General features: G+C 40.4%; 1 protein-coding gene across 1 annotated transcript; it reads right to left on the bottom strand.

Annotated features, from left to right (window-relative positions):
* Window positions 1-229: 229 nt before the first annotated feature.
* MARCKS (myristoylated alanine rich protein kinase C substrate) lies at window positions 230-6,439 on the bottom strand. The gene is made up of 2 exons (XM_021008156.2): window positions 5,818-6,439; window positions 230-3,858 (listed from the first exon to the last, which is right to left on the bottom strand). Exons 1-2 carry the CDS (start codon window positions 5,917-5,919, stop codon window positions 2,869-2,871), a joined length of 1,092 nt encoding a protein of 363 aa, XP_020863815.1. The 5' UTR covers window positions 5,920-6,439; the 3' UTR covers window positions 230-2,868.
* Between the last annotated feature and the right edge of the window lie 18,192 nt (window positions 6,440-24,631).

The following is a 24,631-nucleotide window of genomic DNA, read 5'->3' on the forward strand; positions in this document are numbered from 1 at the left end:
CTATACTTCGTAAAACCTGCATTTAATCTTATTTCAGTAGACCTTGATTACACCAGTAGATAAAGCTTTATTTTATACAATAGAAATTTGGATTTTCCAACAAATCCACTAACCAGTGATGATAATATTAGTTGGTATTATATTTGCATCTGGCTGAAACATTTGAAACAATGGCAATTGCCAATAAACATTGTAGTGGTAGTAGACAATACTAAATGGTACAACAGCATTACTGTACTTAATTTTATTTAATCTTTAAATTTTATTCCTAGTTACAAAAAACGAGAGCCCATATTAACATTTCCCCCTTTAGATAACATTAAGATGTACAAAAATGTAAATAAAAGGGTATATGTGAAATTTCATTTCATCACTAGGACAGAAAAGTTACCACCTTCATAAGTGCCCTGCTGACTTTGGCAGCAGTTAATAAATCATCTATTCAAAACAATAGATCTCAGAAACTCCAGAATAACAGTAGAGTTTATCATTCACTTAACTCCAAAGCTATGAAACCACCATTCCAAGGCTATTCTGGCCAACTAGGGGCTGCAGGTATACTGATTTGGGAATTCTAGGGTGGAATAACCTGTAAAACAGTTAATACAGTTCCCACCTTAAGGTTTCGTCTATTTTTTTAAAAAGAATGTGTAAATCTTCTATTAAGACATATAAAAATCTAACTTCTTGTAGTTATTTGTTACACAAGTGTGCTAAATTTTGGACTTTATAGCCATGTTAAACACTAATTAAAAAAAAAACAGCATGGAAAGACTGCTCCTCCTATTAAAGGCAGCAAGAACAGGTGTGTACTCTTTCTCTCCATGAAATGAAGTCATAGTATTTGATACAGATCCTAAACTATACATTTCAATTTTGGAATAAAAGAGGGAATAGAAAACACCCAGTCATAAGTAGGGTAATAAACAGAGCAGAATAATAGGTAAGCTTTAAGTATCAGATTCTCAACTTTGTCTTTTCCTTCAGGGAACAAGGTGCTAATGCGTCACCCTCATAAACTAAATCATAATTGCTTCCAACTTTTTGCTGAAAATTTTAAATTGAGGCAAATGCTAAACTCTCCTATAAACTTAAAAACAACACTTCAATCTCCTCCATTCAACACCATTACTACCTTTTACATAAGCCTACTGTTTTATTAAGGTATAACACATGCCCTGAGCAATACTTTGGAAGTTAGCCAAGAGCCAAGCAGTTACAATGGCAAATACCAAGCAACCAGTTTCAATACAAATTCTGCCATTTTTCATGATTCATCTGCAAAAGCTGACTCAATACAAAACATAGGTTTTTTTTTTGAAGGAGCAAGATGACAAAATGATTTAGGAAATTCTCACGTTAAACATTCCAAGCCCTTTAAGATCACATCACATGTCTCAAGAGGCAATAATCTGGCATGCTATATATTTACAAAGTAAAGGTATGAGTACAGTTTTTTAATGAGGATTAAGTGCTGAGAAATTAATATCATGTCACATTTGACATAGGATGGCTAAAATCTTGTATGCAATCTGATGTTGCTTACTATGAAATCTATAAAGTGGATATGATTAAGAACCAAAAATTTACTTTTGATGGCATGCAAGATTTTCCTCCACACAAATTTTAGCAGACTGGAAGCCTCTTTGACTGTTCAAAGCATCCATAAAAGAAACACAACCAATTTATACATTTTATTCACATTTATTTTTCGCTTTTAGTGTGCTCACAGAAAATTAGAACACCTTAAGCAGGAGTTTAATAGCAATTTTTGTAAGCAAAGTTACATTCCATCTCTAAGTCAAATTGGTCAAAGCTTCTCCAGTATTTACAAAACATGATAAGACAAGATGCTACACAAAACCATTGCATCTGAAGATTTTTCCTTTATTCTCAAAGACGACTGGAAAAGAAAGCATTGTCTGCTGTAATCAAAAAACATACCACAGTATAAACAGTAACCATTCCACTTATCACAGCTTGGTTGAGTTTAAAATTTGTGTTTAAAAGGTCCAAGATGACTGCAGTTTTACAAAAATGGGCAGGGTGGAAAGAGTTGCAAACTTCATGTGCTTCTGGATATCAAGATTTGTTTTTATACAATAGTCACAGTTAAAAACACCCTGCTGGTAATACATAATTACACTTTATTAAGGTCATAAACCAGCAATAAACAATAAAGCCTATACAACTTGTAGTTCTACTTAATCACTGACTGGTACAGCTAACATGAGATAAGTGAAAAGTTCCTATGGTTTAAATGAACTCCTAAGACTATGATTTTTTTTTAATCTGGGTATTGATTTTTTTTCTTTCCTTCTTAGTGTTGTAAACCTTATAGAACGCCTGCCTCTCAAAATACATCGTAATAAGTTTTCTTTTAAAAAAAGACTAACCCCTTTACATCATCATTTCTTGTGGCACATCACCTTGGCAATTTTATGCACCACTTGAATTTCCCCATTGTGGCCCCTATCACTTCATTTGATATCCCTTATTGACCCACCCATCTCCTTCATATATGGGCATGTCCAAGTTTACATTTTGAATAAAGATGCAAAGTATGCAAAAAACATTAATACTGATGCAAAAAAATAAAAGGAACAAGGCAGAGAGAGGGGTGTTTAAACTCTCCCTCAAACTGTTGGAATGGTGGTAACAGAATGATTTGAGATGGGATCTGTGGGAAGGGAGGAAAAAAATTGTTTTTTCTTTTTTAAAAAAAAAAAGCAAAAATTAAAAAAAGAAGACATCTTTAAAATCAATCCCTGGTTATAGACAAGTTCTCCAAAACCAGTACCTGGCACCACTCCAACAAACAAACAGGGGGAGAAAAGTTCTTCGATTATCTCAAAAAATCTTGCCCTTTTACTCTGCTGCCGCCTCGGCTGGGGGGGCTTCTGGACTGGACTCGGACGGGGCCTCCTGTGTGGGGGCTGCTGAGGCTGTCGAGGCTGTGGCTGTGGCTGCTGCTGCGGGGGGCTGCTGCTCCTCGGCCTTGGCCGCCTCGGCGTCGGGGGCGGCGGCCGCGGGGCTCTCAGCGCCAGACGAGGCCGCAGCAGGGGCCTCCTCGACGGCAGCGGCCTTCTCCTCGGCCTTCTTGGCCTCGTCGGACGAGGCGCCCTTGACCTCGTCCCCCGCGGCCGCCTTCTCGGGCGCGGCCTCGTCGGCCTTGACCTCCTGCGTGGACGCGTCGCCGCCGGCCCCGCTGCCTGCGTCTTCCCCGGCCGCGGCCTCATCGCTCGGAGCGCCGACCTCCTCTGCGCCCGCAGCTGCTGAGGCCTCGGGGGCGGCCGCGGAGCCCGGTGCGGCGGCCGGGCCCGCACCCGCGGCCTCGTCCTTCCCGCCGTCGGCGGCGGCGGCGCCCGCAGCTCCCCCGGCCGCGCCCTCGGCCTCGCCGCCCTCGCCCGCCTCCTTCTTGTTCTTCTTGAAAGAGAAGCCGCTCAGCTTGAAGGACTTCTTGAAGGAAAAGCGCTTCTTTTTTTTTTTCGGGGTCTCGTTGCTGCTGGGAGAAGGCGTCGCCCCGTCCTCCGCCTTGGGGGACGACGACGAAGACGCCGACGCTGCTTCGCCTTCTGCCGCGGTGGGCGACGCGGGCTCTGCGCCCTCGCCCTCCCCAGCTCCCGCCACCGCTGCTGGGGCCTCCTTCTCGCTTGGGCTCCCGGCCGCCGCGGGGGCCTCGGGGGACCCGGCCGCCTCCTCCTTGTCGGCCCCTGCCGCCGGGGAAGCGCTTGCCCCAGCCGCCGACTCCTCTTTGTCTGCGGCCGGGGCGCTGCCGTTGGCCTGCAGCTCCTCCTTGGCGCCCGGCTCGGCGGCCGCTGGCGACGCGTCGCCGTTCACCTTCACGTGGCCGTTCTCCTAAAAGGGCAGAGAAGCGGGGAGTGGGTCACTCGAGTTGCGACGCCCGGGGGCCCCCTCTCTTCCCTCCCCCCCTTCCCCAACAACCTCCTCCCCCGCACGAGGGAAGGGCGACCTGCAGCAATAAACCAACATCCAGGGGAAGAGGCTGGCTTGTCCGGCGAAGAAGGGCCAACCAACCAGACTCTCGTCGAGTTTCCCCCTCCCCAGGGCCACTGGAGGGAAGGGGGGAAAGAATCCACAATTAAAAATGTATTTTCGTAAAGCCCCATCTCTTCTTTGACCCTCTTCTCTGGAGGATTTAAAAATTAAAGGAAGATGGGGGGGCGTAGCATAAGAGCGTCCTCAGGAAAGACACTTGGCCAAGGCATGAGGGAGCTGAACTGCATTGGAGATGACCCCTTTTCCTCTTCTCCCTCCCCTCCCCCAACCTTCCCACTCAAAACAAACACACGGAGGGAACTTCGCAGGGCTGGGAAGGGCCCGCTTCCCAGAAGGGGCCTCACTAGGCAGGGGAAGGCCTGCGCCGGCAGAGGGCGCTGTGGCTCCACCGGTGCAGGCCCGGTTGGCCTGGGCCCGCCGGGCTCGGGGGCGGGGACCGCTAGGCCTGACTGCTCTGCCGCTGCGCCCCGGAGCTCCCCAACTCGCTACTCGTCCAGCGGCAGCGCTGCTGAGGAGCAAGCCTAACAAAGCTCAGATTGCTCCCCTCCCTTCCAATCCGGTTAGAGCCAACAAGAAAGGAAACGCGGTATCTTGCGGGTCTCTTCCTCCAGCTCGCTCTCTCCCTCCCTCCCTCCTCCTTCCCCCCCTTTTTCTTTTTCCTCCCACTTTCGTGAGATTCTGTAAAGCTTGGGGCGCCCCCCTCCCGCGCCCCGGCGGCTGTCTTTGCATTTTTAACGGGTTCAGAGCCTGCCCGGGTTGGTCAAGGCGAAGTAACAGCATCTGCTCTAGGAAAAGAGGCGTGGTGGGTGCTTTAGTGTTTTAAATGCAGCCACCCATAGCCAACCTCTCTTGCGGTAACTAAGGCCATCCGAACAGGCTGAAAAGCAGTGACAGGATGGTCAGCATCTCTGGGAAAAGATGCCAGCGACCAAAACGCCACGCAAACCAAACAGAACCAAATACATAGTGTGCACCGTTTCGTTCCCCTCCCACTCCCAATTCCCTTTTGAAGGGGCAATCAGAGATAGGGACTTTCCAGTGTTAAGGGGGCCATTTAAAAAAATCAGATGGTCCTGTAATCCCACAGCTTCCTATAAACAAAGATTTGGGGGGGGGCGGGGGGCGTTGTAAGAATACAGCAAAGTAACTAAAGGCAAGCTTCTTTCTCCCCCCAAATCAACTAGCAACAACCACAAAGCCTCTGGTGCGAGTGCTATGGAGCACGCTTCAACTGCTTAAAAATAATGCACCTTATTTTAAGGCGCCTTAAGGCTCCTTTTTCCTATCTCCTTTACCACCCGCATCCGTGGACCCCCAAAATACACACACACACACACACACACACTCTCTCTCTCTCTCCCCACCCCCCACCCCCCGACCCGGGTTAAGAAATCGGTATGGCAAAACAGCCACAACGAAAAACATCTCAGCTACTCAAACACAATGCCTTCAGGAAAAGACAACCTGTACTAAAGGGGGTGGGGGGTGGCGGTGGAGGGGAAGACAACAAGCTAATCGTGTTTTACCAAGCTCAAAACCACGCCATTTTAAATGAAAACACTACTCTTCCACATACAGTATAAAATTCACCAGGAACCATTCTTGGTGGCGGGGAGGTATCTCCTATGAGAAATGAACAGTGCAAACTGTCCCTTTCCATTCAAGTTTGAGACTAGAATCCGGCCATGCTCCTTTCCACCGAATATGCCCAAGGCACAACCCAAGAGGAAGAAAGGGGATGAGACAAGGGAAAAAGAAGACACCCAATAAGTGAATAAAACCAAGGGTTCAATTTACCTGTCCGTTTGCCTTGGAAGGCGATGCAGCTACTGCTGCTTCCCCGGGTTTCTCAGCAGCAGCTTCGCCTTTTGCAGCGGTCTTAGAGAACTGGGCACCCATGCTGGCCTATTCAACAAAGAAACTCAACAGATCCAAAAGAGGGGAAACAAAGAGCCTTGGGTTGGTATAAATACTGGGCGATCAGCAGCAGCAGTAGCAGCAGCAGCAGCAGCAGCAGCAGCAGCAACACACCAGAGGGAGGGGGGATGGGGGTGGTGGAAGAGAAGAGAGAACAGGACCGATTATATACACCCCCGATAAAAAATTTTAGTCGAAGAGATCAAAAAGCAGCAGCATAGGAGGGAGGGAAAAGGGGGGAAAGTCGCGCACAAAAAAAAGGCGCCCAGGTGTAGTTTTTTTTAAAAAAAGAAGCAATAAAAAAATCCCAGATTTGTAGCCGCACTGTAGACAAGGGGAAAATGGAGAAATCTCCCTGGTTGCTAATAAGATGCGGAGTCCAACGCCCAAGTGCACAGATGAATGGGCTTCCCGAGCGCTGACGGCAGCCCCCGCCCGCAGCCGACCAATCCCGGCGCCGCCACACAAAGGAGGGGGCTGGGCTTGCAATTGGAGCGAACAATGGAGCCGCGTTTTGCAAACGATTTGAAAATCAGCCTAAGACTAAGAATTAATGTCCTCCAAATAAATAAATCAGTTAAAAATACATGCCTCTCGTCTCCCTCCGCTTGCAAATAATAATGCATCACTTTATTGGCTTGCTTTGTTTGGAATTAATTAACACGGGGGGGGCGAGTTATGGGCGGGGAGCGGGTTAACTTGACTTGCTGTGACTCTCGTCAGTCTATATCTCTGTCTATATCCTTCACCACACTCTACCCTCCCTCCCTCCCTCCCTTTTGCGTGTGAGTATGTGTTCAGATGTATGTGTATGTATGTGTGTTAACCTAAAGACAATGGTTTCGCTCATGTTCGTTTGTTTTTGCAATGTGTTCTCTGTGTTCCATATAGGATCAACAGATAGTGCACAGTGTTTGCTTTTTAATTGGATGCAATTGTTAAATCAACCCGATTTGGAAGGTATTTAAACCACAAAGATAGAGTTTCGTCCAACGAGATCACGAGTTAGAATTACTTGGTCTGTAGGCCAGATGTGAAAAATGCAAAAGCAGCAGTGGCAGCCATACCTCTCCCCCATCCGTGTCAATATTGGCATGAAATAAAATATTTTTGCGATTAGCCTATGGCTTTTTATTAAATTCCCAAGTTTTGTTATTCTCGTGTAGTGATTTAAATGTATACATACATACATCCATGTGTACATATGTGCACACTTTTCTGAGGAGGGAACTGCTTGTAAAAACATGGATTTGCTTGCATTTTGTCAGTGGACGAAACTACAGAATTAATGCATCTTCAGTTAAAGTGAAATGACACATCTCTGACGTGTATGAGTCCATGTTTATAGCTTGAATGCAGTTCACTTCAGTACGGATCGTTTTAGACAGCCAAGATCAGATTTTTTTTTCGTTTCTTTTACAATATGTGTGCGCGCGGGGGCGCGCGTGCGTGGTGGAGGTTTTGGGCGGTGTGTGTGTGTGTGTGTGTGTGTGTGTGTGTGTGTGTGTGTGTGTGTGTGTTGTGTGTGTGTGTGTGTGTGTGTGTTGGGGAGGGGAAGAAGAAGGGTTGAAATCCTAGGCAACAGGATTGACGATTATTTCGTTTAAAGGAAGAAATTGTATGAAAAGAGCCTGCGTTGAGATCACTGAATTACTGTCTAGCCTGACTGGAATTGGATGAGAGCGAAAAGCTGCTATAGTTGATACAGTATTAATTTAAAAAGATACTAAATTACACAGATTGTCCGGGCATTCCCTGGCACTGAAAGTACTGTACTTTATTTGCGTGTGACAAGATAATGCTTCAAAGTATTTTAAATAATCAAGAACTTAACCTTCCAAAAAGCGTAGCAGCTCCCCCCCCCATTTTAGTCCCCAAAGGTTACACTTGTGGCAAAATCCGACCACCGTTTCTTGGTTGCATTTCGTCATCCCGAAGTGACCATTCGCTTTCACTTTGCTTGAGGTGAGAAACAGCACAAGGAACAGTTAATTCCTCCTGGTCAAAAAGCACAAAAGGACGCTGGCTCTGAATTTTCAAACAGCTTTATTTTCTGCTTATTGTAGGGAAATGGGTCACACTCTGAGTGTCAAAGACGGTTGGTTCAGCCAATCCTTCTTTGTTCAAGTATGTCTTTGAAAATCACCAAGCTGAACAGCGTACGTGGAGATTCGGTTTTGTACAGTCTAGTTCACTCTGATGCATTATTCAATCACGAAATCATATTCCCCCAGAGCTGATGTGCATACATTTTCGTAGAAGTGCATCTTGCCAATAAACATATCTTATCACCCTTATGGGAGCACGCTGGCCAAAAAGATCGGCTGGAGTGATGGAAGAAAACTCGAATCCCTCGCAATAGCTGGAGAGTCCCAAACTGAAACGTAAACTGGGCAAATCCAATAGCATCCAGGCGTTTGTGAAATGAGCGTTTAAAGCTGTTGATTTTCTTCCCCCCGAAAACTGGAAACATACTCTTTTTCTGTCCCCCCTCAACCCCCTCCCCACTTTTTAAACTGAGGTGGTTCCTAGCTGTGTAGAAAGATGCCTTTCCTCCAACACATGCACAAAGAAACAGAACGGTGCTCGATTTGAGATTTTCTCGCAGACTCGTCTTCTGCTCTCCATTTGGGGGCTGCTTTTATTGCTTCTTTGTTACCAACCTGCTGTATTGCTTCACCCCCCCCCTTTTCTTTAGCAGGATGCCTATTTGCTTGGTATCGACTGGTTGTCCTGGCAACGGCCGGAGAAGATTCTGAGCTACTGGGGGTGGGTTAGAGGGGCGGAGCTGGCGCTCAGAGTGTTGGGGGCAAAATGGGAGGTGGAAAAGGGAGGGCAAAGAGGGAAGGGAGTGAGAGACAAGGAGACAGACACAGAAGCAGATGGACTCGGGAGGGGGTGGCGGGTCCGGATTGGATGGGGGGAGGGGGAGGGAAGGAGGACACGGAACAACTGGGGGACCAGAGAGAACCAGCCTAGCTTTGTGGTAGGGTTGGGTGGAGAAGGCAAGTGAGAAAAAAACACATAGGCTGAATTCCCCCGGAGAGGTTTCCTAGTTTCGTGCAAAAGATGGTTTCCCATATCAAGGCTGCTTGAAAACAGTATTGATGGAAATGGGACTGTAGGGGAGAGGGAGATGGTAGAAAAGAAGAAAACATTTTGGGACTGTAGAATGATGTGGGGGCGGGGCAGAGTGGTGAAGTAACCGCCAACTGCTTCCAAAGGAAGCCGTGTGAAAAGGCAGGGATATTAGACTAGGCTGAGAAAATGGATTTCCAACACGGAAAGAAAGTGAATGAAAGAAAAAGGGATAAATACAGAGGGTAGGCTAGGAGCAAAATGAGAAGAGACATTTCTAACTTAAAAGCAGCAGACTTGTAGGAAAGGTGAGACATTTTGACTGAGAAACAGGTACAAGCTATGTAGTACAGAACTGAAAGTTTCTCAGGAGTTTGGTTTTCTGACACAGAAAGTTAAAAGTTAAAACCCCAAGTGGGTGGTTGCATAAATCTGAGGCACTCATTGGAGCCCCACAGAGAAAATCTGAAATTTGCCTTTAAAAGGTTTGAAAAATGGCATGATAAATTAGTATCTGTAACCTATGCCCAGCAAGAAAGAAAGTGGAAGGGCCTTTGTTTTCAGAGTCTATTGTCCCATCAACAAGGATATTTCCAGATAGATTGACACAGTATTCCATTACTTAGGGGAACAGAAAAGTTTGTTTTGTGGAATTGTTCACTTTGGGAAAGTGTGCCACTTGATAAAACATTTAAAAACAAACAAAAAAAAGGTTTTATTTTTCAAATTTAGCATAGGAAAAGGGAGAAGGAAATAAATGGAAGAAATTAACTGATAAATATGATATAAAAATTATCATAAAAAATTTATGATATGAAAATTATGATATAGGAAAGGGCAAAAACTTACCTGAGAAGCACTCTCTAGCCTCCAAATTAATTATGGCCATGGTATCTAACAATATCTTCCATTTGGCTCAGTTCAATTTAATTTAATAAATGTTAGAGCCACAAAGTTTAGATAAGATAGTCATGTCAAGAAGCATTTATTACATTCCAAAACATTATTCTAACTCTGTGATACAAAGAGAAGCAAAAACATTGCCTGTTCTCAAGGCTCTCAGAATCTAAGGTGAGACACAAGATGGAAACTATGAAAAATATCCTGAAACTTAGAGGTAATATCAGAGGAAAGGTACTGGCATAAAGAGAAGATCAGGATAGCCTTTTTCCAAATGGTGGGATTTTAGCAGGTATCTGAAGGAAGCCAGGGAAATAATGAAGAGAAGAAGAGGAGGGAGAGCATTTGAAGCAGGGGGAACAGCCAGTGTAAATTCACCTGAGTCAAGAGATGGGAGTATCTTATGTGAGGAATAGCAAAGATTCTTAGTGTTGCTGGATCCAAGAGTAAGTATATAGAGGGAAGTAAGGCTTAAGAAGACTGAAAAACCATGGAGGCACCAGGTTATGAAGGGTTCTAAAAGCTAAGCAGAAGGTTTTATATTTGATTCTGAAGTAATAGGGAGCTACTGGAGTTTAATGAAGGAGTGTGTGTGTGTATGTGTGTGTGTGTGTGTGTGTGTGTGTGTGTGTGTGTGTGTGTGTGTGTGAGAGAGAGAGAGAGAGGAGTGAGAGTCAAATCTGTGCATTAAGGAGACCATTTTGATAGCTGAATGAAAGATGGATTGGGGTAGGGAGAGATTTGAAGCAAGGACACCAAACCAGCAGGCTGTCGTAGCAGTCCAGGCATGAGGTGATTCTGTACTTATAGTACTCTGGTTTGCTGTATTAAAGCTCAGGTTTAAAAAAAAACAACGAAAACAGACTTCAAATGATCACAATATTTGGATTCACAACCCTGGAAATTTCTCAAACCAGAAACATAAAGGAAAGCTATCCTTATGGATACTGAGTAAGGCAGAGCAACTTCTAGGACTGCATAGTAAGACTACAATTGGTTTTAATTGACATACCCCTAAACCAGGACATTCTTCACCTTTAGCTCAGTACCACCTCCAAGCTACAACATTCTTTACTTTCAGTCTGACAAGAAGACTTAGGAAGCTATGAAAACATCAAAGAATCACTTCTAATCTGATCTCAAAAGACTAGAAACTAACACATCCACAATAGGAATGGATTTTTTGGAATGCTAGATTCCCTCCAGATAGGTAGATCATCATTAGAAAATGAAATTCCATCAGTGGCAGGAAGATATCTGTAGCTATGTCTCTTCAGGAGTAACAGTTGGATTAAGTGTGACTTCTATTTGGCAGGAGCTTTGGTATCTGTTGAGAACCATGTAGTTTTGTATCCTTTAGACAAAATAAACAAAAAGAAGAAAAAATATGAAGTTGGCAATCAGAAAAGCTTCCCCCCAACCCTGGGATTTTGACTAAAATCACCCTTTCCTTAATGCCTTATGCCATTTTATCCCTTGAGTGTAAATTGTAAGCTTTAGAAAAATTGTTGCAAATAAAGAGAATAGGATTTCTTCTACCATATTTTCATAGGTAGCAAACAAGTAAATGAAGAAAAGTAATCAACGGTTACACATTAGGTAAGATCAAGTTCCTTGCTTCTCACTACAATCTAAAGCCATTTGTTCCTTTGTAATACACTCAGAATACTACACATTCATCTGAAAAACAAAAATAAATCCAAAACAACAACAAAAACAAAACAAAAAAATGTGCTTTAGGTTAAAACTTTTTACCTGGTAGGATTAAGCAAAAACTTGGGTAAAAATTAATTTCTCATTCCTGTTTTAAAAGGCATAAATACTTTCTGATATTTGAAAAGTAGGAATATGTTTTGCCTTAAATGAGGTACATGAATTTTTCTGGAAATCTAGTGACTGAATTCTGGCTTGTTTATGGATTAGTTTTGGAAAGATTAGTCAACCAATCAATCAACAAGTGTTTATTAAGCATCTACTACATGCCAGGTGCAGTGAGTTCTGGGTATTGGGAAGAAAAAGACAAAAGTGAAACCACCCTTGCCCTCATGGAGCTTACCTTCTCTGTCAAGGAGACAAACATTTACATATAGAACTATATATAAACTAATTTGAGTGGGACAGAGAGGCACTCATAATTTTGGGAATTAGAAAAGGCATCTTGAAGCAAAAACTATACTATTTCTTATGATGAAAAGTAAATCTTAAAATCAGTTTACAACTACTTAGGGAATATCCACTATATTCTCTTATGGTGTTAGGCATTACAGCAGAAATACAAGTAAGCTATTTGAGGGTAGTAACTCTGGTTTAAGTAGTAAATGCTTAAGAAATTCCTGTGGAACTGAATTGAATTGAGTTACAAGGAATGCTCGGAATAGATAGCCAACACCTATTTTTCTCTGACTAGTATTTTTCATTGTAACGTCATAAATGGATATTCTGGTTTATAACGGCAATAGCATGTATTCTAGGTTTTCCTGGACAGTCATAATTTCAAGAAAAAACAAAGTGTATTTTTAACAAGGCTTTACAAAAAGAATATCCATTGTTAGGCTGTGTATCTTGATTTTTAGTTAAGAAAATATGGTCATTGTCCACACACACACACACACATCTCTTACAGACTCTAAGAATCCTTATCTCATCTCATCTTATACTGATAAATCAGGTCACTCAGCACAAGGCTACAACTTCTCAGTATCTTAAGTATATCCCTGAAGGACAGGGATGATTCATTAATATCATTAACTTCAGCATACATTTCCATGTGTTTTCCCCAATATCAATCACCATTTATCAGTGGAAAAGGTTCTTAACCTTTTTTCTGTCATGGAAACCTTTGGGAATCTATTTAAGCCTATGGACCCTTTCTTAAAAAAATGTTTCTAAATGTGTAAAATAAAATACATAGGACTATGAAGGAAAGCAAATATATTGAATATAATTATCAAAACAGTTTGAAAAACAAGTTCATGGACCCCAAGTTAACAACTGAAGGGTAAGAGATAGACTAATCTGTGTTAATGTATTACTCTGGTAATAAATGGTTTAACACAGTCAGAATGCACATTTCTCCATTAATCCCAAAGTACGACTTTAAAGTTATTGGGGAAGTAGGGAAGAGAGAGAAAAAAATTTATTGGGAGGAAAGGACTCGTTGGGCACTCCACAGATCACACTACAGAGGCCTTCCCTACTTAGGTGTAGGACCAGTTGTGTTTTTCAGGACCTAAGGGCTTTGATCTGGAATAATCTGACATATTTTAAAAATTTCTTTCTTAGCTATGTGATTCTATCCCCCAATAAGCAAGAGGAGTTTGAGGTAAATAAAGCTGAAATTTCATCACCTCCTCTCCACCCCCTACTTGGTTAATTATATAATTCAGCAGGTAGCAGCTCATCTCCTTTCAGGGCTCTGGGGTGAAGCATCATGGCACAGGAGATAGAAAGCTGCCCTCAGAGTCAGGAAGACTTGGGTTCAAATCCTGACTCTGACGTAGATTGGCTATTGAACATTGGACTAGTCACTTAACCTCAGTGCCCTAGTCAACTCTAAATTTCAGAGTGGGTACATCTCTGCATTGGTAGAGGGGATCTCCTTATGCTGATTAAATCACAGGCTTAGCATTTAAAAAAATTAAGTTGTTCTGTAGTTCTCAGAGTTTAGTTTTAGTGTGTGTAAAAAATAGGAGGGAACTCTTAGCCACACTTAATGATAGTTAAGGATTACCAGAGAGCTTACTTCCCCTCCACTTTTTGCCTACTAGGGAGAGAAGAGAGTTAGTTTCAAAGGGTTTGTTAGTGTGAAATGTCTCTCATTATAAGAGTGTTATAATGAAGTGGCAACCATATGACTATGGCTTTTCAGAATGACTTTTTCTGCTAGCTCTTTACAAAATAGGGCATCTAGGTAATGTAGTGCATAGAGTGCCAGGCCTGGAGTCAGGAGTCCTCTTTCTGAGTTCAAATCCACTCTCAGATACTTATTAGTCATGTGACCCTGGGCAAGTCACTTAATCCTGTTTGCTTCATCTGTAAAATGAGCTAGAGAAGGAAATGGCAAACCACTCCAGTATCTTTGCTAAGAAAACCCCAAATGGGGTCATGAAGAGTCAGAAAGTACAGAACAACAACAACCCAAAATATTACTACAAACAGCTGAATACAACTAGGTGCAATAGTTGCATGGGGAAGGGCCAATATCTAATCAAAAGAGATAGACTTTGGTGAAAGGAAAGGAGTGGGGAATATTTGAAAGTACAAAAAGGAGATTTGCATATTAGCCTGTGGTAGTATGATAACAATTATCCCAGGCTATCTTCCCTTATTGTATTCAAAATTTCTGCATAATTATCTAATTTTCATTTATTTATTTATTTATTTGTTTGTTCTGGTCCTTAGGATCTAAAACTGGAAGAGAATTTAGAAACTCTCTAAAGCTATCCTTTCATTTTACAAACTAGGAAACTGAGGTCCAGCAAAGTAAGGTAATTTGTCTAGGTTACATAGGGAATAGAGAGAAGGGTTAAATTGCAAACCAAGGTCCTTGGACCCTAAACTTTATGCTACACCACACAGCTCAATGCCATCTGGTTCGTTGTATAGTTGTTGTATAGTCTCAGAGTATTTGTTGTTATTGTTGATTTATCATAAAGGAAGATTCCATATAGGACGAAATATTCATAGCAGCACTTTTTATGGTAGCAAAACACTGAAAACAAAATGAGTACCCATCGCATGGAAATAGTCAAAACAAATTGTGACATTTGAATGTAATGGAATACTGTTGCAACCTAAGAAATAATGAATATGAGGAATTCAGAGAAACATAGAACTGATGCAGATCCCCACCTCCTGACAGAGAAGTGATGCAGAATGAAACACACATTTTTGAACATGGTTAATGTGGAACTTTGTTTTGTTTGGCTATTCATATTTGTTACTAGGGTTCTTTTTCAATTGAAAGGAGGATGTGAGAGAAAATAACAGAGTTTACATATAAAGCACTTTGCAAACCTTAAAGTGCTATAAATGTTAGCTCTTATTGTTAATTTAAAAAATAAAATTTAATTTGAAAACTGTCAAAGGAACTTATGCAGAGCAAATAAACAAAAGAAGAAGAATAATACAGTCATTCAGGCAATAAATATTTTATTAAGCACCTAATATGTACCAGACACTGGGCTAATCACTGGAGACACAAAAATGGTTAAAAAAAAAAAGAGGAAATAATGAAGGGATGGAAGGCACTAGAACTGAAGGGTGATTGGGAAAGGCATCCTGTAGAAAGTGAGATTTAGGATGGGACTTTAAGAAAACCATGGGAGCCAGGAAGTGGAGATGAGAAGGGACAGCCAATGAAAATTCCCAGAATTGAGACATGGGGTGTATTATTCATATTCTACAATCTAGGCTGGGGCTGTTGTAAGTATAAGAAGACTGGAAAGGTGGGAGAGTTTATGAAGGGCTTTGAATGCCAATGACTACTGTAACACAAACCAAAACAATAGTCTATGACTATTAGATTCCGATTCATTTCACTGACCAATTTTGGTCCTGGGGAAAAATTAATGAAACACAACTTCCTCCTCTCGATATGAGGTAGGGTAATATGTGTGGGTGACTACAAATGTGACATGTCACATATAGTCAGACTTTATGGTTTGTCAGTTTTGCTTAATTGTTTTTCTTTATTACTGGGGATGTACATTGGGACCTGATTGATATAAAGGCAAAAACTCAAGAAAACTTAACAAATTATTATAGAGTTAAAATTGAATAGACAAGGCTAATTGTGATCAGCAATACTAATAAATGCACTCTAATAAAGAAAATAGTTTAAAAACAATTTAATAAATATGCATTATATTTTATATTTATATTATACATAGTTATTATATTAAATAATCAAGACAGTCAATAAACATTTAAGCAAATATTTATTATGTGCCAGGCATAAATACAAGGGATACAAATACAAATAAAAACAAAGACAATTCTTGCCTTCAAGGAGTTTACAGTCTAATGGGCAGCCAGCACCCTAAAGGAAGCTGAAGGGGGATGGTGAAAGAGAAAAGGTACTCACTAGTTCCAAAGAAGTTCAAAAGCAGTGTAGCTGGTGGGAAATAGGGAGAAAAACTGCATGCAACCCTCTATTTAAATAGAGGCCTTGTACCCCGTGGCCCTACTCCAGTCAAAGGGTCTAGACAGAGGGGCAGAGGGTATTGATGGTATGTGGATACCAAATAGATTCAAGGTTTTCCTCTTGGCCCTGCTACTAACAAGCTATGTTGCCTTGACTAAGTCCTACGAATCTCACTAGGCCCATTTCCCTAACTGAAGATAATGAGGATGGACTTGACTTGAAGAGTTGCTTCTGACTCTTGGTGCCCCGATTTGAGGTTTTCTTGGCAAAGATACTGGAGTGGTTCACTATTTCCTTCTCCAGCTCATTTTACAGATGGAGAAACTGAGCAAACAAAGTATTTGCCTAGGGTCACACTGCTAATAAGTGTCTAAGGCCAGATTTGAACTTATGAAGATGAGTCTTCCTGACTCTAGGCCTCCCACTCTATCTACTGTGCCACCTAACCTCCAGAGGGCCTAGTGTTCTCAAACCTTTTAGTTTCGGGACCCTTAAAATTATTGAAGACCTCAAAGAGCTTTTGTTTGTGTGAGTTATGTCTATCAATATTTAAAAATACTAAAAATGAAAACTGATAAGTTTTAAAACATTTATAAATTTATTTTAAAATAAGAATAACCCTTTACATTTTTTACAATAACATTCTTATGAAAAATAACTATATTGTCCAAACCAAAATAAAATTAGTGAGAAGAGTGGCAGTGTTTTACATATTTTTGCAATCTTCTTAATATCTGGCTTAGTAAAGACAGCTAGATTCTCATATCAGCTGCATTCCTTCTCTTGTGATATGTTGTTTTGAGGGGGGTGTGTGTGTGTGTATATGTGTAAAGAAAATCTGGCCTCACACAGGTATGTAGTTGGAAAAGGAAGAAGTATTTTAATAGTCAAACAATTTTATATTATTATGATAACTTTGACAGTGAGGACCTCCTGGAAGGGTCTTGGACCCTATCTTTCCCCCACCCTAACCCCAAGGATCCTCAGACCTCACTTTGAGAGCCATTAGATTAATGGTCTTTGAGGTCTTAGTATTCTGAGTGAGGAGAGGAAGCTGTATCTTCCTCTACTTTCTTCTCATTCCTCATCTTTACTTGGACTGATATCACATTCTAGGGGAAATGTATTTATTCATACTTTTGGAATAACTAGTTTTGTTGGCCACTGACAGCGTAATGTGAAAACAAAAACAAACAAACACTTAGAAAAGCTAATGTAATAAGAACCATTACAGCTAAGGCCAACTGCCAAGGCTGCTCACCCTGAGATGAATAACCTGAATAAATTGTAGAATATGACACACATCTTCCAGGTCATCCCACTAAGGAGGGATCACCCAAATCCTAAATACTGTTTGCCTGAAAGATAGGCAATGGTCACATAAACAGGTAAAACTTTGCAACTTGACAGAGTATCAAGTTTCAGTGAAACTTTTATTTGGGAAACACTGCCTCATGATTCAACCCTACTGTTCCTGAGACATTCAGCTGGTTTAATTACAGTTATTTTGTGTTCCTGTGGACACTGTCAAAGGTATCTATCTAAAACTTTGTTCTCTTCATCAGAATAATTTTTGCTTCATTTAAATCATATTTTTCCCACTTAAATCAAGTTTCCCAGTGTAGTGAGGCTCCCTATTTTCTGCTGTGTTGTAAATGGCTTCAATCCATTTTAGCAAGCTTAAGCTGTGCACGTGATCTTTTATTGACTGAAACAGATGGCAATTTTCCCTACATCTAGTTTTATGTTCTTCCAGATGGCACAGAAGAAATGTAACTTTGCATTTATCAAATTCTTTATTTTTACTTAATAGTAGTAGATTGAAAAAAATCTAATAGTAAATACGATAAAGAATTCAACATTAAGGTTTAATATTATTAATATTATTTTTTAAATGTACTTTTGGATATTTACTATTTTAATATGATATCCAAACAACAAATTCATCCAATTCGGTCAAAAGACATTAGTCAACCTTTGTGAGGGGAAAAGAAGGAATAAGCGTTTATATAGCATCTACTATGTGCCTGACACCATACTAAGCATTTTGTAAATATTATCTCAAATATTATGGCATTATGTTGAGAAAATAGTTATTTGATTGGGTGAATTTACAAACTTTTCAACTGTCTCTTTTATTGCTGTATATTATTGTATTAGGTAATAAAAAAAAAAGAGCGCTATGATTTCATCAGTATGGAGAGTTCTCTCCACTAAAGAGATATCAGCTAAGGAATTAGTAGCTCAGGATCAGGTAGCTAGCTGCCTGAGGCAGTGAACGGTTTAGTGGACTTGCTTAGGGCTAGTAAACGACAGGTAGGATTTCAGCCTAAGTCTTCCTAAGTCTAAATTCAGTACTCCATCCACTAGGCCATGCTGCTTCTCTTAATGAGACAGTGTTGTTAAATGGAATATAGTAAAGACATAGTGTAATGTATCCTTGTCAGTGGACAAGATTTAGAAATATATCAAACATGTGCACTATTTTGGCCCAAATTCAGGCTTCATTTTTACCTCTAAATCTGGAATAAACCTGAATACAGCCTAAAATTGAAATATTAGTAGTAGATTTAATTCAATTCAACTAGCATGTATTAAGCACCTACTATGTGCTGATCATAAATGCGTATGCTAGGCTTTTGGGACACAAATATTTAAATAAAACTGTCCCTGCCCTCAAATAGCTTCCATTTTAGTGAAGACTGCAATGGTTTGAGAAAATTAGGCAGTGATGATAAAAATAAGTAAAACATGTTTATTTGAATTGAATCTCCATATTAAACCTACCCTGATGCTTCATCATGGATTGGAAACATTCGTGGTCTCTGGAAGGCTACACTAGTAGAGTTCAAGCTCCGACAAATTCCTACAAGTGGAAAAGGTTTCTTTTTTAATTGGCCTAGAAGGTATATGTCTTCTGTCTGAAGACCAGTCTAGCTAAATCTGGAGAGGTTCATTCCCCTAAAGTTGACCATTCTTCTTCATCATCATCATCATCATCATCATCATCATCATCACCATTACCACCACTTTTTTTTTGGCTAAGATAATACATAAAAAATGTACCAAAACCCAAAAAGTCATTCAGTCTTATATAATCCCCTTCTACTTCTACAGTGAAGTTCACAAAATTATGGAAAAGAGGTCAGAAGGTGCAAAAGATCACAGTTCTCAGATGGTCTATGCACATCCCAGGAAAATGTTAGGGATTACTGGATTTGTCATTTCACTGATTTAGAAAGCTAATCCCTATAGAGAAACATCTTCTATACATGCAGGTCAGCAGTTTCTCTGCAACTTATAGTCCCAAACACTTACCTAGAACACTGTAAAGTTAAGTGAATTTCCCAGTCATACAACTAGTATGTATCAGAAGCTGAATTTAAATCCAGGATTTCACAGTTCAGAGACTAGCTCTCAATCCTCTCTATTGAGAGAGGCCGAATGGCATAGTCCATAAACATATGAATTAAAAGAAACTCTTTAGCAGTAAATATCCTTTAGTAACCTTTTTGTATAATTGTTTTTAAGCATATGTCTATATTTTTTTCTTTCAAAAAGATCTAATTTTAGGGGTACAGACTATATTTGAGGGTGGTCTATATTCACACCAATATGACCTATTGTATGGGCACGTGGTAGAACATAAAATAATACTATGAATTTTTTTAACCAACATACCAAACTTATACTTCTCAATGAGTATTTTTTTCCCCCCAAAGTCACCACCTTAGGAAACTGCCATTTTTTTGGGATCTCCTCTTTTTTAGGGTGGGACATTGCTTTTTGTGGTAAGTATGAACCACACAAGGAAACTGGTATCATTACTTTGTGGTCCAACTGGTCCCCTTTTTAAAAACATGGTATTACCTGGCATGATGCCCTGTTGTATTCAATTGTGTCTCTTTTTCTCCAGTTGCCTCTTCACTTTTTCTCAGAACTAAATCCAACCTCAGGTTTTCCTAGCTTTGTTTAGCCACCAGAGAGGATACTGAAAAGAATGAAATACAGACTTTATAGTTCTAAAAAGTGGCACAATGGATAAAGAGCTGGGCCTAAAGTCAGGAAGACCTGGGTTCAGAACTGGTGTCCCTGGGCAAGTCCCTTAACCTCTATTTACTGTAGTTTCTTCAACTATAAAATGGGGATGATAATAATACTAAGGCTGTTGTGAGAGATGGCAAGTTTTAAATGCATAGCCTGATACAGTTTCTTTCCTTCCTATAAGCAGATTACAAAGATGCAAGTCTAGTTTTAGGGAAAGCTTGAATGACAATATGGTCTAAGAGGCCTAATTGATGTCCCTACATAACGGACGCGTGAAAGAAACTTCTGCAAAAACTTTGAGGTCCAAACAGAGGGACTGAGGTATACTAAAGAAGCAAGGAAACTGAACAAATAAAACCCATGAAAAAGATACTTCCAAGTTGAGCACTTAGTTTTTCATGTGTAGAAGAAGAATTTGCTGTGGACCCATTTCTCATCTTCCTCCTTAAGCAGAATTTCCATTAACCTCAGAGGCACATAGAAGGAAATATGAGACTCCGTTGTGCCTGTAATGTAATGGATGATTCCGCTTGAGCCATCATTTTATTCTTCCCATAAGCTAACAGCTCAGTATCATTGAGAGATGTTCTCTGGGGCTGTGCTTCTTAATTAATGTCAGTATTAATTAAGATTTGGGCTTTTTACTTGAAAAAGAAAATGTCACTTCTCTGCTTCCTTGTATGTTTTTCTTTAAATATCCTTTCAAGTAGGAGCTATCTGTATTAAAGTGGTTGATTCCTTTCCTCTCCTTGACATTCCCTGATTCTCAAGTCAGTTACTGGAGACAATAAACAGCATTTGGGGAAACCAATATCAGATGTTCAGATAGCAAGAGCTTGTAGAAAATCTGGCAACGATAAATAGCCTTTCTGCAATTTTTTTCCTATTTTCTATTGGGTTGTGTTTTTTGTTTTGCTTTGTCTTCTTGTCGTTTTTAAGGCCCAATTAACTTAATAGAGAGACATCATGGTGCAGCGGATAGAGAGCTGGATTCAAAGTCAGGAAGACATAGGTTTAAGACCAACTCTAACAGGTAATGGCTATATGATCTTGGACAAATAGCAATCTCTTAAGCAATTCTATAAGATTATAAGCTGGAAATAAGGGGTCAATCTGAAAAGGTAGAAGAAATTACTTACTGAAATCTCTCTACAATAAGGATATCACAGGTCTGTTTAAAAAAAAAAGACAATAATTTATTAATTCCCCTCCATGTAGTCCGTGAATGAATTGACACTGGCTTCCTTGCTGTACCTCTCACCATTTTCACAGGCTATCTCCCATCCCTACTCATCTCTACCTCCTGGCTTCCCTTGATACTAATGCCTTTCTTCTGTGACTAAAACCAATTTAAGAAATATGTATTTTGTTTGTACATATTTATTTACATATTATTTTTCCTCACTCCTGTTAGAATCTATACTCTCTTGAGGGCAAAGGCTATATTTTGCCTTTCTTTATATCCCCAGTATTTAACAAGGTGCCTGGCACACAGCAGGTGCTCAGTGTTGTTGTTTGTCCTTTTGTTTTCAAAGAGGATCAGTGGCATCACAAGGTAACCTCTTTTCTCATTCGTGAATTGGATTTAAATGAGGCAGAGTTGCACAAAGTCACCAGCTTCACTCTCTCTTCCAGAGTCATCCAAGTCCAGTGGCAAGACAATAGTCAGGATGACTGGCAATGGCTTGGGATGTAGTGGATAACCTTGGCCACTTTGATGTCTGACCAAACTCTAACTATTCCACAAGGTGCTTAATAAATGTTTGTTGAATTGACTTGTCATTGGATTTCTTTAGTAATAATGTATCATGCTATATTCTTTGGGGTTTTTTTCCAGTTTTACTTTCATCATTTAATTGAAGAGATTCCTCACCATCATTAATAGCAAAAGGTATCAAATATACAAGTAATAGTTGGACTGTGTGGTGTACTGTACTTAAAAAAGCCCAACTCCTGCTTTCTAGGAATTTACAAAGCAGATGATATTGACTCTGGCATACTTATAAATGGACACATAACCGATTATAAAAATGTTAAGTGGATACCTAAATTGCTTAAAATATCATCATTAGACATTCAGTAATAAATCCATTCTTTCTACGAGGCACACACTATTTCCCACTGCTGTATATCTGTGAAAGTGATTTAATGTTATTCTTTGAATTAGTGGAACTCACAAAGGGGCATGGTAGCTATAGGCTTTAGCAAGCTCTTCTTGAGCCTAAGTCTTCTCTTTATGTGAGGGAGAACAAGTCTCAAGTTTAGGCCAAGCCTCGTGAACAAGAAAATTAGGAAGACAGCTCAAAAATGCCTCCCCTGCCCACTTGCTGATGCTTGGAATTCCATGATGAAAAGACTATTACCTCTGCGATAAGTAATACATTAAAACCTCTCAGTCACTGACACTTCATTGTGAATGAGTTTCAGATGCTCTGCTGAGAACAGATTTAATGTGGGGAGATAGTCTGAGAGGACTGTTTGCCTGGAACGAGGGAAGATACTATAGAGGAAGGATCTGGAGTAAAGAAGGTGCTGAAAGGGAAGATAGTTTCACAATTTATACATTTATGTCTAGCACTGATCACTCTCCAAATGAGTGGGTACACACAACTGAAGGGCCCACACAGTGTCTCCAGAATTAGCCCCCAAATGAAGGATGTTCCACTGTAGAGAAGAGGAAGAGCAAGAGTGTACCATTCCTCTACCATTCTGACAAGGTAAAGTTCCTGGCACCGTCATATTTCCCAATAATGAGACAATGAAATGGACAGCAATGTATAAAGTACAATTTGAGGGGTACTTGGAAGTCCTCCTTGACATTAAATACTTTCTCACTTAGAATCCAGCCTGTGGATAAATATGTATTCAGTGGCTATTGTGTACAGAGCATTGTGTGGAAATTCGGAGTTGGTAGAGCTAAATAAGATAGGGTTCTTATCCTCAAGGAGTTTATAATCCACTATTAGAGATTTATTTCTTTTTTAAAATGAATTTATATTGATATTTTGTTTCTCACATCACTGTAGTATCCCACCCTCTCCCCAAGAGCATCCCAATATGACAAATAGTTTTTTTAGAGAGAGAAAAAAAGTCAGCATAATTCATTAGTGCATTGAAAAAGTCTTAAAACATGTGCCATGTACTCCCACCTCCCACCTCCATGATGAGGTAGGTTGGTGGTGTCTTCTCACAAGAGATTTATTTTTTAAAGAAATTGTAGATGTTTCTGAGAAGCAATACTATAAGCTTCATGGTGATGGTGATTCACATTTCTGTACATAGTAAGGCTTGAAGTTCTTCAAAGTAGAGCTCACTTCAAATCAGTATATAGTATAGGTAGATAGTATAAGTCTCCGTTCTACAGATAAACAAACTGAGGCTCAGAGAAGTCATAGCTGTAATTAGTTAATAGGTTAGTGGGATTGAAGTCCTTATAAGGAATGGGACATAGGCTAAACTGGGGGTCATGTCAGAAAATTATCAGGGTGGAAGAAAGAGAAAAGAAAGTAAAGACAGGAGGAGTGAGACAAAGACAAATGATGCTAACTTCAAAGTTTTGCTCAGGTTGCTATCTCTGCTCCAATACTCCAGTGAAAATAACATGATTTCATCAAAGAGAATATTCCCTCCAAAATGCAGATTGTAGCCATTTCACTTCTATCTATATCCATATAACCATGTGCCTTTTATTACCCTTTGAGTTATTTTTTATTAATACATAACAGCATCTGTGCTCTGGTTCCTTATTTTCATGTTTCAGTGTGATTGCGTGCAGGAAAATCCATCTTGGAAAGACATGGGGCAGAGAGGAATTCAGTATCACTTATGGATTTTGGTTCACCGTATTTGAAAATCCAATAGCATTAATGAAGGCCGGCATGGCATTGTAGATAGAGAGGCAGGAGACTTGGGTCCTTCCTTGTTCTTAAATATTCTGATGACATTTACCTGTCACCCTACCTGGTCAGTTACTCTCTTTTTCCCCTTCACAGAACAGTCACACACTTGGGATAAAGGCCACAGGATTCTAAGGCCCAGTGCTAGCAGTTACATTTAGCCTTAGTCTGTTTGTCTCCCTGAATCAATGATGATTCCTTGGCTGACCCGCATTCATTCTGCTGGGGAGCATTTGGAAAGGAGATGAGCAGGGTACAACACACCCTCTTGACAGTTTTGTTTTTTTCTTAGCCAAGAAGAAATAAGGAACTTATCAGACCAAAGCTAAACTTTCTGTTCTCTTTGGAAAAAAATATGGTGGCTTGTGTAAGACATTTTCTGTCCTAGAAGGTAGCTTTGGAGTGTTCTAGGTATGTAGGATAATGTTTAATTTTATTTTTGTCTGAAACGTATGATCTTCCTCCTTAGTCACTAGGCCTGCTGCCTTAATAGAATTAAAAACCTAAGTTCTTTTTCACCATAAATAGTACGGCATTACCATCTTCCCTCTGAAACCAGCTGTATGACCCTGGGCAAGACATTAAATCTCCATGGACCTCAGGTTCCTCATGTGTAGATTGAAAGCCT

Source organism: Phascolarctos cinereus, unplaced genomic scaffold (assembly GCF_003287225.1).
Source record: "Phascolarctos cinereus isolate Bilbo 61053 unplaced genomic scaffold, phaCin_HiC Scaffold_5;HRSCAF=322, whole genome shotgun sequence".
In the NCBI taxonomy this organism is placed as follows: domain Eukaryota; kingdom Metazoa; phylum Chordata; class Mammalia; order Diprotodontia; family Phascolarctidae; genus Phascolarctos; species Phascolarctos cinereus.

Coding starts and splice junctions, on each gene's coding strand:
- MARCKS (XM_021008156.2), bottom strand. CDS start 5,919: ATGGGTGCCCAGTTCTCTAAGACCGCTGCAAAAGGCGAAGCTGCTGCT. Junction 3,859..5,817: donor CTTCCAAGGCAAACGGACAG/GTAAATTGAACC, acceptor CTGCCCTTTTAG/GAGAACGGCCACGTGAAGGT.